Genomic DNA, 12,299 nt, shown 5'->3' with positions numbered 1-12,299 from the left:
ATTTGCCGTCTCACCCACAATTATCTCCGGGGGATCGACAACGCTATGGGTCGAAGTCTGACGATCACCATGTCCCAGCCGCCACAAACGCCGTCTTATCTGGCAGCACTTGCAGAACAAGCCTTTCGTACTTGTGAAACCTCGTCGAGGGCTCAGGTCTTCTTTGTCAGGAATGAAAAATGCTTTTGTCTCTGGCATTTCTGCCTAAATTCCATGTAGAGCCAATGCGTTCGCCTTTAATCACCTTCGAACGCAACAAAATCCTCACGTCTTCTTTTGAAGGGATTATGAGACTCCGTATTGATGACTTTATAGGCGCTTAGGGTATCCATGATTTAATTCCGACTATGGCATTTGGCTATTGTGATGAAGCCCCAAAATCTAGGTTCAACGCTCAAATATGGATACGAACAAGACATGACCTAATCCGGGAAACCTCGTAAATTTTGATGGTGTAGGCTCAGCCGGAACTTAACTAGCAATGCAGCTGTCAACCTCGTACTATGAATATGCCGTTCCTGTTGGGCTGACGGGGCATTGAATCTCAGTGGACGGGAGATGCGGGCCGCCGTTGTTTCCGTGGCTGACTGCATGACAATGGCCTTGAAGATGTAGGTGCTCTCACACCCAGCTCTGGAGGCGAGCCCAACAGTAGTAGGCTTGAAGCCGACAATAATTAGCATTACGCTCCGCGGGAAAGATGGCAATATAAGAACAGCGATTCGGATGAAAGTAAATTGGGTTCTGACCCCTTTGTTAATGGGTTTGTCAGGCGATACTTAATATGGAAGATGGCAGGTGATGTTTTTCGGTGGCAGTCAAATCGTTTAGCATCTATTTACATGGCCTCCTCGCGAGTACTCCGAGCTGCGGGTCCGTCGTTGGTTGACTTTGCATGTTTACGACGATAATCTCACTTCTTGTGTTAAACACTCGCTTTAGCTATCAGGGGATCCTCAGTGAATCCAATATTTCACCAGTAATATAGTAGAACACGGTTACGAAGATAGATACAGTTTTACTCAACGGCCGCGCTGCCTATAATATATTCCTACCTTTTTACTCCTCCCACTAATCAACAACCGTCTCGATCTCCCAATCCACATCCTCGGGCTTCACGATTCGCCGCTTCGGTTCATAAGCAGTTTCCGGCCGCAGCGTCGAACCCCCACCGCCGCCGCCGCCGCCGCCAGCACTACGCTCGCGCCTTTCGCTGCCCCCACCACTACTCCCGCCATAAGACCGACTGAAGTAGTCAGGAGGGTACCGCGACCGCATCGGATCATAGCTATGGCTACCGCCCCCGGCAGCATAATACTCGTCGCCGCGCGACGACGAGTGGTACCGACGCCCAGTGCTCGGCCTCCTCCCCAGCCCCGAAGCTCCAGCTCCCTTATCGAAATCGCGATGATGACGCGTGTGGTCCCGCGTGCTGTGACTTCGTCTGGGAGCCCCGCCACCACCACCACCATCACCCCGATACGACGCCGACGACCTCCCGTACTGGACGTCCGCCGGATCGCAGTAGTCGTCCGCGTCGCGGCTCACGGCAAAACTGACGACGTTGCCCGCCTGGTCGTAGCCATACCGGAACCCGCGCTTGGGCGGCGGGTAGTGCGCGCAGATGTGCGCGTGGTCGCGGTCCTGGGCCGGGTCGCGCGGGTAGGTGAAGCGCTCGCCCGTGCGGGAGTCGCGGTCGTGGCACATTTGGCCGGACGACGACGACGACGACGACGACGACGGTTCGCGCCGTTCGTGGTGGTGCCGGGAAGTACTGCCGCCGTGACGCTTGCTGCTCGACCTGGACAGCTCGGGGCGCGAGCCGCTGCTGTTGATTTTGCTGTCGCCACCGCGGGGCTCGGACCCGGGGCAGCGTTCATCGTGACAGTAATACCTGCTCCGGTGGTTGTCGAAGCAGAGCTTATCGCAGCCGCGGTCGCAGTATTTACAATAAAGGATAGTCATCTTGTTAAAAATTCAGCTTGAATTACGATCTTGGTTTAGTTCTCCTTAAGTGATATTTAGTAGATGTCTACTTAAGTAATTATAATTACTGGAAGTCCTGTCAACTTGGGAACAAGGTCGATATGACCGACACCAGCCCCTTTGTCTGGACGCCAATCTGGTCAACCAACCGTAGAAGGGGTTGCGCCGTCAATCAAATCCTTTTCTTTGAGTGACATATCTTTTTGTTTTCTTTCGGCTAACATCTGTACAGATTCGCGAAGAGCTAGATTCATTGTTGTCCGGGAGAAGACGGAGCTTTGTTGTTTCGCTCGACATACGTCCGGGCTATGTAAATGTCAGAGGCTAGCAGATGCACCTAACATGAGGGTAAGTCGAATGAATCACTTATATCAATACCAGCAAATAAGTTTTCCGAGTGACGCTCATTAGCCAATTGTATTTTACTGATCGTAACTGCAACCGGTGTAATTGTAACCCCTAATTACGACTCTAGCCAGATTAAGAACCCTTGAAATAACCATTCAAGAAAGAGAGACAAAAGAAAACAAATCAATAGCGAAAACCGCTGAAAAGACGCACACCTTGACAGCATCAGGCCCTAAAGAATGAAAACCATCGGTTTGTAGGGAAGAGTTCTCAGTATCTCCTCCAACTTGTCATCCTCTCCGAATGTAGGAGAAATATCAGCAGTGGAGGCTTCCGAATCTGTATCGTCTGTCGGCCCGTCGACTTCGGCTTTCCCAAGGGCTTCAGCAAGGCTGTCCGAAGCCTCTCCCTGATCCACCAACGTTGCATCATCCCCTCCGTCCTGTCCCGTGTGCTTCTCTTTCTCAGCCGATTGGCTCTCGCCAGTGGCCTTGGACACAATTTCCGCTTCCTTGGAGTCTCTGTCTTCTTCAGAATCGGATGAGCTGGCTTCATAATCACTGTCAGGGGACTCAGACTCATAATCGCTGACTGAGTCATCTGAATCCGGCCTACTCTTGTGTTTCGTTGAATGCTTCAGAACCTTTTTAGCTTCATCGCGTTTCAGTTTACCAAGGAGACTGAACGCGCAATGCCAGCAAACGTGGCCATTGAAGTTGAGTTTCCGATATCCTTTGTTTAAACTCAGGGAGATGGCAGTAACTCGCGTTTGCCAGTTCCCATGACACATGACCACCGCGGGTTGGCTCGGGTGGGGGCTCAGCAGTTCCTCCCAATGCTCGACGAGCACCAGGTCTTCTGGCGGCATAGTTCCTATGACTGGCGTCGCTCCTGTGCAGCTTTCCACGGCACTGATGATGTGCAACGTAGGACTCCCGGTGTGCGGGTAGGTCAGATCGCCTAGCCATGTACCCGTGTCATAAGCCGACATAATGGCCTCCAAGTAAGAGCCGTCTGGAACACATTTATCACGTCCAAAGTCAAGGTCTCGGTTCCATCCTGTAAATTTAAGATGCAGCGAAGTACCAGTAAAAACATCCTCGAGTCTTCCCTGGAACGGGTTGTGATTGACAACATGCCACATGTCCATACTAGGTTGACGCCATTCTGCATTTTGGGCGCCCGTAAACCATCCTAGCAGACTCAACCCAGGCCTGCCAACGTTTCCACGCACTCGTCGGATTTCGAGTGACCCGTTGGGGTGAAGGTAAAGATTTCCCAGGCAAACAGGGTTGATATATAAGGAGTCATCAGTCGAGACAGCAACCAGGTCACTCCAAATTGATGCTGGACAAACTGTAAAGGTCAACACCAGCCTCAAACATGACTAGCAATATGAATGCACAATCAAGGCCCGGCGTATGGGAAAGTGGTCGAAGTCTCCGTGCTTGTTCCGTTAAATGAAACGGGGGAAACCTAGGCCCAAAAGTGAGACCAGGGTTTCACTCCAGATGGGTGGTCACTGTAGATAGAGTACACCCCAGAATTTCTGGAGATATTGTGCAACCAGGCAGGTGCTCGTATAAATCTCACATCCTTGAGATCAGCCTCAGTACTGCGAAGAAGGGCTCTCTAGCAGCTAGATGTAAGACTCCATCCTTGTTGAGTTTGGTGTGACGAAGATAATACTCAATTTCGTGGTACGCTTGTGCCGGGAAAGAGTCTATCGAGTGCTTCCCCTTCTCTTCACAATACTCCAGTACCACGAAATGAGATGTGGCGGTGTAAACGAGGAAATCATACCGTGCGCGTCCAGCGTCAATGAAGAGGGTAGTTGCCTTATGAAAGTGCTTCTTCATATATCGCAGGATCGGTTTCGGAGGGTCTATCCACGAATATAGTCTACCTCCTCTAACATCAAATGAATGATCCTGTACGTTGACAATATGGTAACTGCTTCGGCTTCCTTCACGGATGAAATGCGGAGACAAGGGGTCCTTGCCCAGGCCCTTTAGCTCGGAGCTAGTGAATATGTAGAGTTTTCTGGGTTCCTCATCGGCTTCTTTTTCCAACATCAGAAGCAGTTTGCGTGACGGCTGCTTTCTTTGCGAAAATGAGTGAGTCTGTACAACGCGGTTTGAAGAAACTGCTGCTGGTCGTCCTTGTTCTCTAGGACACTCACAGAATGCAGCGCACCTAGACCAAAAAGGGCTGTATTAATGTCTTGGTGATGAGGGTGAAACTGTTGCCAAGAGCGAGAAGAAGTGGCGGACGGTTTGAACATTGTCTGGTTCCGTAACCCTAGATTGATAAACTTGCGTGCGAGGCTTCCTACTCGGCTGTCAACAGCTTCATATTCGCCAAAGGCTATTTTCAAGGCCTCCACCCATGAGCCAAGTCGTTCAGGGTGCTCAGTCTGAAAGAGTTCGACGAACTTGGAAACAACAAGTTTCATGAACGACATGGCCTGATCGACGGAAACATCCATCTCGTCACGCCATCGAGAAATGATGACGCCTATCAAGATAAGAGTAAACTCTTCTCGGGAAAACCTTTCATTTCCGGACGGGGCATTCGTGATAGTTCTTGAAGTTGGCTTTGGAGTTCCGTGATATCGAAGATGAGCGAGGGACAGTGACCAATGGACACCAAAAGCTTCGTTGTGTGATAGGCTATGGGATCTCAATCCAACAGTGATACAGCCCCCTGGCTCAACAAGCTCATCATTTTGGTGAATGTCCTCAGTCCGCGAGCCAAGTACGATCAGGTCGGGATAAAGGTGCCAGGGCTCGTGAAAAGGTCCCGCTGTCCTCGCACGGTGATATTGACACGATCTAGGATAGATCTGACAGTTTTCTGCCTTGCAGAGACAGCCGGGGAGTCATGTGCTGCTCTCAGCCAAGACCTAGCACTAGCATCCCAATTGGCTAGTTGTGCCTTGTCCAGCTCCAGCTTGGTTGACAAGGTATCGGACAAATCAAAATACTCGGCAGTTGCTGCCTTGGTCTGTATTCTGCGTTTCCTCTCGGCGACAAGCTCCATCCATATAGCGGTGGCCTCATCTGCAGCCCAGCATGTGGCGATGAAACAGGCAAGTAAGTGGGCCGCTGTGGACGGTCAGTTCAGATTTGACCGTGAGATGTATTGTGCGTCACGCATGGTAGAGATAACCGGGAGTTTGACATACCGATAGCGGCTGAGCCGGACGTAGCGGCAGCCCATATAGAAGTCCCATCAACCCCAACGTAGTCTTTGAATGGACCATGCGCATCTGAGCCCTTGGGATTGACCTCAGGCGACCCGGCGATTTCCGATGCTCGCGTACCGTAAGCTCTGATCAGGTTCTGCCAGAGGAGACCCAGTAAGCCTTGCTCCCATTGACAGGACAGTGTGAACGTGTGAAATTTCATGACTTACCGGGGTTTCTGGTAGGATGCTCTGGAACAGCGATCCCAAACGCCGTGCGGTGCCGTGAGCTGGCCCATCTTCTGCGACGTTGCGTGTACTCTTCGCCAGGGCCGACCCGAGGGGTTTTATACTCCGAAGGGGCCTCAATGCGAATGAGGGACATGTCGAAATTCGCATTGGCCAGGGCCAGGGGTCGTCTCCTGTGAGGCGGCGGCAATCGAAGCCTGCACCTTCCCTATCACGTCCATGTTGAAGTGCGTGTATTCTTTTCGTTCCCACGAGTGGAATGTCTAGATATCGCTTCGAATGTTGGCCGAGTCCAATGAAGCCTGCTGTGGAGAAGCCAAGGACTCGTCGACTGGTTGCGGCAGAAGTTTGGGATGGTGCGGGGATACTCATTCGAATTAGTTGCTTGAAAGTGGCAAGATCACGGATCTCCAAGGAGAAAAGCCCGTATCAAGTCGCCAAGCTGCTGAAGCCTGGGTGTGAACTGTGTAGAAGAGAGTACGGAACAACAACACCATCAATGGGGAAGCTTGTGATGATGAATGAAAGAAGAGGACGGAGGGAGGGAGGGAGGCCACCAAGGAAGCCCACAACTCCTCGTCTTCGCCCAGGGCGGTGCTCTGCTCTGCTGCAGCAGCAACGCGCATCTTGATTTAACTGGTCAAGCCGGCATCCTGAAGGGTAGGCAACAGCAGGGCAGAATAATGTCTCCAAATGTGACAAGTCTCATGAGGCATCCCAGGCTTCTCCTAAAGCGGGGTTTAGAGGTAACGATACTTCAGAAGACGTCAGTAAACAAGCAGGAGCTGGTGTACTCGGAAGCTGCACTGGAAAGTAGAGTGCCTTCCAAACACGCAGCTAGCCGTACTTACCCCTCCTGACTAATATGGTCGCAACCTTAGGTGGGAGGTAAGTAGGTAGGTAAATTACATCCCGTGTGCTACGATGCGACCAAGAGAACAAGAAATATATCGGCAAACGAGCAGAAGAAAATTAAAAATGGACTGGGATCAGTCCAGATACGACCGGTAGCGAGTAGGTGGTCGAGTAGGAAGCTGTACTGGGATTAACAGAAATACCTTCCAAATTAGCAGTTACCGTTATCACCCCATCCCCACACTTGATCAATAAGGCCACAACGTAGGCATACTTGCAACGTGTGCTACGACAATGCGACCAAGAGAACACAGCATGTCAGATGTCACAGGCGAAATATGAGCCATGTGTTTTGTATCGAGAAAGTCTTCATAAGGACCAAGAGAACACACACAGCATGGCACATATCAGATGTCACAGATAAGATAGGAACCAAATATTTGTTTCGAGAAAGTCTTCATTCATGTCACATTGTTTGTTTTACAGCTCAAGTACGCCAAACCGTTGGCGGAGATGCAACAACCAGACGCCCGCTACCCATGCCCTTTTTGTTCCGACCCCGGAACCCCATGAATGGACAGTTAGAAAAGACACACAACCACATGCCTAATAGCCGAGCCTAAGCCTCTTGCTACCGTTGGCCTCCCTACTAGTGGTACCCCTCTTGCGTTTGGTCGCCACCCATAATACATACGTCTGGTTGGAATCCTGATGGTGTTCCAGAGGGACGCTTGTTGATGAACCGAGTTTGTTGTTGTTCGAGGCTGGCTCGAGAGAGACTATAGTCGCCTCCCTCTTCGCCTGCTTCTCCATGTTCCGCTGCTCGACTTGGATTGCCCACATAAGCGTGAGCAACACCTCGCGCGACGGTAAGCTGGCGCCGTCCGGCCACAAAAATAGCGGGCCACGGCTCTGTCGATCTCCCTTGATACCCGGGGACCCATCGGCCAGCCCCGAAACGACTCGGTCATCGCATCCCTCAGAGACCAACCGCAATAACGCCATCGTCGCATCCAAAAGAGGACGCGCCAGTATGGGGCTGCTGGTTAAAAGCTTCTGAAGAGATTTGATTCTCAAAGTCGTCGAGGCCGAACGAGGGCTCGAGCGAGTCTTGGTGGATCGAAGAGACGTGTCCCGCCATCGCGCCTGAAGTTGCGCCGCTGACATCGTCACTAAGGTACTGGGTAAAGTCGAGCTCCGGTAGCTCGGCGGGAGCGTCACCATCCAGATGATGGTACTCAAAATTGAGGGGGTCGGATGAAGGACTAAATTGTGCTTCAGCGCCCCAGCTATCAAGGTCAAAGGCCGGCGCACTGCTGAGAGCATCGCCAAAGAGGCTGTCAAAAGTAGGTTGAGCTGTAGGTAGAGAGCCAGCGCCGGGTGCGGCCTCTGTCGCAACGTCATCCACGCTTGCGGCACCTCCACCGACTGACACTGCAGGTCGCACAACATCGCTGCTGGATGTTGTGTCATGTCGGTGGACGCGGCCGCGGGCGCCGAGATCGTCGCGGGCGCATCCTTCGCTGAGGTGGCTTCTTCTACCACTACTTCGGCATCGGGGACGGGCGTGAGCTCCGGGGAGATGGAGGCCGGGTCGATGGTGTCTTCGTGGTTGGGCACCAGGATGAAGTCGTTCATCGTGCCCGACTTGGTCTCGGGCGCGGGTTCGGGGCCGCCAAACAGAGGCGTGGAGAGCGTTAGGGGGCTCGGGTGGCACGAGGCCATGGGAGAGGACCCCCGTCGGAACTTGTTGAGCTCGTCCATCAACATCATGTTTTGTTTCCGCTGGTCGTTGAGGAGCTTCTCGAGCTCTGTGTTGCGCTTCTCCAGAGCCTCGACCTCCTGTCGCTTACGTTCGCGGGAAGACTGTGCGGCGCGACGATTCCGGAGGACACGCTCGACTCTGCGCTGCTCCTTCTCGTCTTCTGTCTTGGCACGTTTCCTGGTTGGGGGGTTAGACACCGATGGATAGCAGTATAGCTGGCGATCATCTTACCTAGGAGGAAGGTTTGTCTTGGGCTCGGGCAGGACTTGACCCCACGACTTGCGCTTCTTGGTGGGCTTCTTGTCACCCGACTCTGGCGATGGCGTCTCGTCGTCGGGGTGTGGGGAGTCGTCCTTGGAGTCGGCAATGGACTGCGGAGTCATGACGGATTCCGTGGGGTCGGCGGTGTTGTCGTCGGCCGACGGCTCGAATAGTGGGTAGAAGTCACCGCTGGGAGTGGACATGAAGGATTCGGCAGGCGAGTTCTCGAACTTGACCTGGGGCGCCGAGGCCGCCAGAGTCGTGGCCGCCGTCTGGTTCTCCCACGATTCCATGTTGGGTGAGATGTGTGTGTAGTTTGGAGGACTTGGGTGTGTTGGTTGAGCTTGTGTAGAGTAGATGAACAACAAGCAGAACGAGGCTGCGGGAAAGTGGTTCGCAGGAGAGAGGTGGGTAAATGCTGGGTAGAGAGGTGCCTTCCTAGATCCTCAATACAAATACAGCTATAGGATTCTACCTATGACGACGCATGGTCCTCCATGAGTCAAGGCTGTGAGTCAAGGGTTGCGTGGTTCCTCGAGGCAGCAGGATTGATTAGCGTGTAGAGGGAAGAAGAGGACAGGTGTTCTTTCGGTGCTGGTGGTTTGATTGCATAGAGCCAATTTCGCCTCGGAGGGTGGAGGGAACAGCTCTCTTTATCTTGAGGACACGTTTGTGTCCCGAGTAAGCCAGGCGTGGATGCCTGAGGCCGCCATTTCGTATGGCCTTACCCCTGGTTTCCAAAGGAGGACCATTGTGGGGGACGTGCACAGCCAGTGGAGTCGGTACCTCGATACCTCAGCCAGCCATTTCGGACCATGGCTTGCATCTGGGAAGAGGCGGAGGAATAGGGAGACCGCAATACTCCGGGGGGCTGATCTGATTCGTGAACCATCCATGACTGCTGCACAACTAATTTAGCCCCCTCCAAGATGTGCCAAGATGAAGCGCGGACAGGCTCTAGGTCTCACTCGCTCTCGGCACTGTACAGTAAGAGCAAGCCTGCCCCCTAAGGGAGAAAGCAACCACCCCTAACCACCAGATAATTCTAACTGCTACTACTACTACCGTAATACTGCTGCTCACCCACCAGGGAGGGAGGGATGATTCAGTTTGATTCCTGGAAAAGGCAACTGCCGCAAGAACTATCGCCTTTGGCGAAGCCAATGCATTTCCTTTTTCTTTCTCCTTCTTCTGGCATGCCAGTCCATCCATCAATGTTGGATTGAATCAGGAGTAAGTTTCGCTGTACAATCGCGAGCCCACCAAAGGTGTGAGTTGTCAGCAAGCCAGCGCCGCCATGTCCCCACTCGATTGGCTGGCTGGCCTGGCTCGCTGGCTAGGCGGAGTTATGTACGTCGTAATACAGCGCTGACTGTGGTGTTTTAGTTGGTGCACACAGCACGCTGGTGGCTTGCACTGTACGAATTCTAGGCCTGTGCCGTTTTAACCCACCCCCCTGGACCATCCCTGCTCCCCCCTTTGGTAATCCTTCCACCACCTTCGACCTACGCTGAGCAGTGAGCACGCACCCCAGTTCGGGGCCGGTCGCCTAAACTTAGAAATCATGACATCGGCCTGTCAGCAATTGACGACGGCTTATCCTGTGCCATACGGCGAGACTTTGTGTTGACGAGATTTGCATTTTCCCCTTATCTTGGTAGCCTGCCTAAGAACATACGGCTCGATCCTGATGCCATTATCGTGCTCAATTTCGGAACAGTTGGCGGCTGCTTGACGAGGGTTTGCTGACTCGGCTCTGTCTCGCAAACTCTCGCAGGTCTCGCTTCCGGCGGATCCTGTAGTTGCGCAAACCCCAAATTGCTGGTGGACAGAATGTTTCATCGACCCCGAGCCCAGACTCTCCCCGGCCTCTGATCCCCCCAAGGGTTGTGTAGTAGTATCTAGGTTATCTATCAGCCATTCGGAGTTGGGAGCAATCAGTCAAATCAATCAATCTAGGAGTAACTACTCGGAATAACCCCAATGTGCATAAACCCCAAACACTTGCCGAGTCAGCCTGGTCGATTGATTAGTTGCTCGTAAGAAGGTGGCGATGGTTGCAGTTGGACGGAACATTGAAACGCGGCGACCCCTGGGGGGCCAAGGTAGGCCGGCCTAGAGAGGATGGAAGAGGCACAGTGTTAACGGCGCAAGAGGCAGGCAGCGCCGGAACAGAATAGTAATCCGCTACTCCCCTGCTGCTTGCTTAGCCGCAAATCAAATGGCACACAAGGAACTCAGCTGCCGTATGGGGGGTGGGGGGCGGGGGGGGTCTTACTTTCTTACTTGCCAATTGCGTACAATTGCGACGGCCTCAAAACCATCCAGGAACCGGAGCCTAGTTGCCTATTCAGCTCATTCTGCCGCATTGCCGCGCCGCTGGGTTATTAAGTTTTTTCTCCCTCGAAATTATCCCCTATCTCATTGCAGCAACGGCTGGTTCTAGAATGACCCCTAATTACTAACCTACGCAAACTACGGCGATCCGGATCCCGGTTCCCTTACGGGGCCCGTCGACGGTCTAGCTACATAGTGCCCACGGATAGCTCCTCCGACTCGTAGAGCGAGCGAGCAACTGTTAGTGGTTCATCCGATCCGCATTTCAGCTCGTGTGCGGCGTGCCTGGCCTCGCTGCTTATTGCGTTAGTTGTGCTACGGAGGGCTAATCGGGCGCTGGGCTAGCAATCAGGCAATGTCCTGACTCCTGATGCGTGAGTCCTGGCAGTCGCGGACGGTGCATGTCGACGTTCGCCACTGTCTAGGATAGCTCTCCAAACCAAAGGATTCCTACGATGACGACAATTGCTCTCTGCGTCTGGTCGATCATGTTTTGTTCCTGGAATCCGGGGGGATATCATCACAATGTATATAGTTCCTCCGACAGCAAGTTATTTTTACCCGGCTGCATAGGATAGGGTTCGTGCCGTTTTCATGCATTCATCTCATCCATGCTGCCACGACCTAGCAGCCACACAGATGCTGCTCAGCCCTTTCCAACAGCTTGCCGCTCACCTGCATTGCGGTGCATCATCTCAGCTATGCCGCTTCTGTTGGTGACTTCATTTTCCCCCAAAAACGGCACGAAGGAGCAACAGAGGAAGCAGGGCGCGCCTGGGCCATATGCCGACCACAATCGCCGGTGTTTATCAAATTGCGTAATTGTCATCCTATGAAGTCATGTTCCCCGGAGGCGATCGCCAGGAGTAGATTGGGACATTGCGTATGTACGTAATGAGGAGTCTTGGGGGTTTTGAGACTACTTTCGACTCCTTTGCCACCGCGAACCATGAGAATGATATGGATATATTAACGAATCTGGCTGGGCCTCGTCTCGTTCCGGCTCAATTGATAGCTGCTGCCTACCCCTACTAGGAAGGGAATGAATCCCCAGTAGTGTCGACGGAGGCTCACCAGCACGTCTAAACGGCTCCGCGGCTCGATTCGTATGCCCGCCGCGCGCCCATATGGTGCTTTCTCCCCCGCAATCCCCGGCGGCGCGCATCATCTTGCTTCTTTGGGATTTTGCTCGATTCGGCAGTAGCACACACACACACAGCCAGCCAGCCAGCCAATGACCGAGCCAGGTCGACCTATCGGCCTCAAGGCAGCTGAACTCAGACTGATTAGTGCTCAATGCACTTTTCCCTTT

At 53.0% G+C, this 12,299-nt stretch overlaps 3 protein-coding genes across 3 annotated transcripts; 1 reads left to right on the top strand and 2 right to left on the bottom strand.

Annotated features, from left to right (window-relative positions):
* Positions 1-1,290: 1,290 nt before the first annotated feature.
* On the top strand, positions 1,291-1,986 carry PG994_005208 (uncharacterized protein; the record flags this gene model as incomplete). The annotated part of the gene is made up of 1 exon (XM_066856617.1): positions 1,291-1,986. The coding sequence occupies one exon, from the start codon at positions 1,291-1,293 to the stop codon at positions 1,984-1,986; it is 696 nt and encodes a 231-aa protein (XP_066718784.1).
* A 580-nt stretch (positions 1,987-2,566) lies between these two features.
* On the bottom strand, positions 2,567-6,395 carry PG994_005207 (uncharacterized protein; the record flags this gene model as incomplete). The annotated part of the gene is made up of 7 exons (XM_066856616.1): positions 2,567-3,710; positions 3,928-4,457; positions 4,517-5,168; positions 5,240-5,441; positions 5,522-5,701; positions 5,752-5,977; positions 6,327-6,395. 7 exons carry the CDS (start codon positions 6,393-6,395, stop codon positions 2,567-2,569), a joined length of 3,003 nt encoding a protein of 1,000 aa, XP_066718783.1.
* An 835-nt stretch (positions 6,396-7,230) lies between these two features.
* PG994_005206 (Transcriptional activator hac1) lies at positions 7,231-8,943 on the bottom strand (the record flags this gene model as incomplete). The annotated part of the gene is made up of 2 exons (XM_066856615.1): positions 7,231-8,566; positions 8,621-8,943. 2 exons carry the CDS (start codon positions 8,941-8,943, stop codon positions 7,231-7,233), a joined length of 1,659 nt encoding a protein of 552 aa, XP_066718782.1.
* Positions 8,944-12,299: the final 3,356 nt, after the last annotated feature.

Source organism: Apiospora phragmitis (genome assembly GCF_038363925.1).
Source record: "Apiospora phragmitis strain CBS 135458 chromosome Unknown utg000005l:1.0-4161743.0:1.0-4166827.0, whole genome shotgun sequence".
NCBI classification, from domain to species: domain Eukaryota; kingdom Fungi; phylum Ascomycota; class Sordariomycetes; order Amphisphaeriales; family Apiosporaceae; genus Apiospora; species Apiospora phragmitis.
Note: the sequence above shows the minus strand (reverse complement) of the source record. Positions and strands in the feature narration are given on the sequence as shown.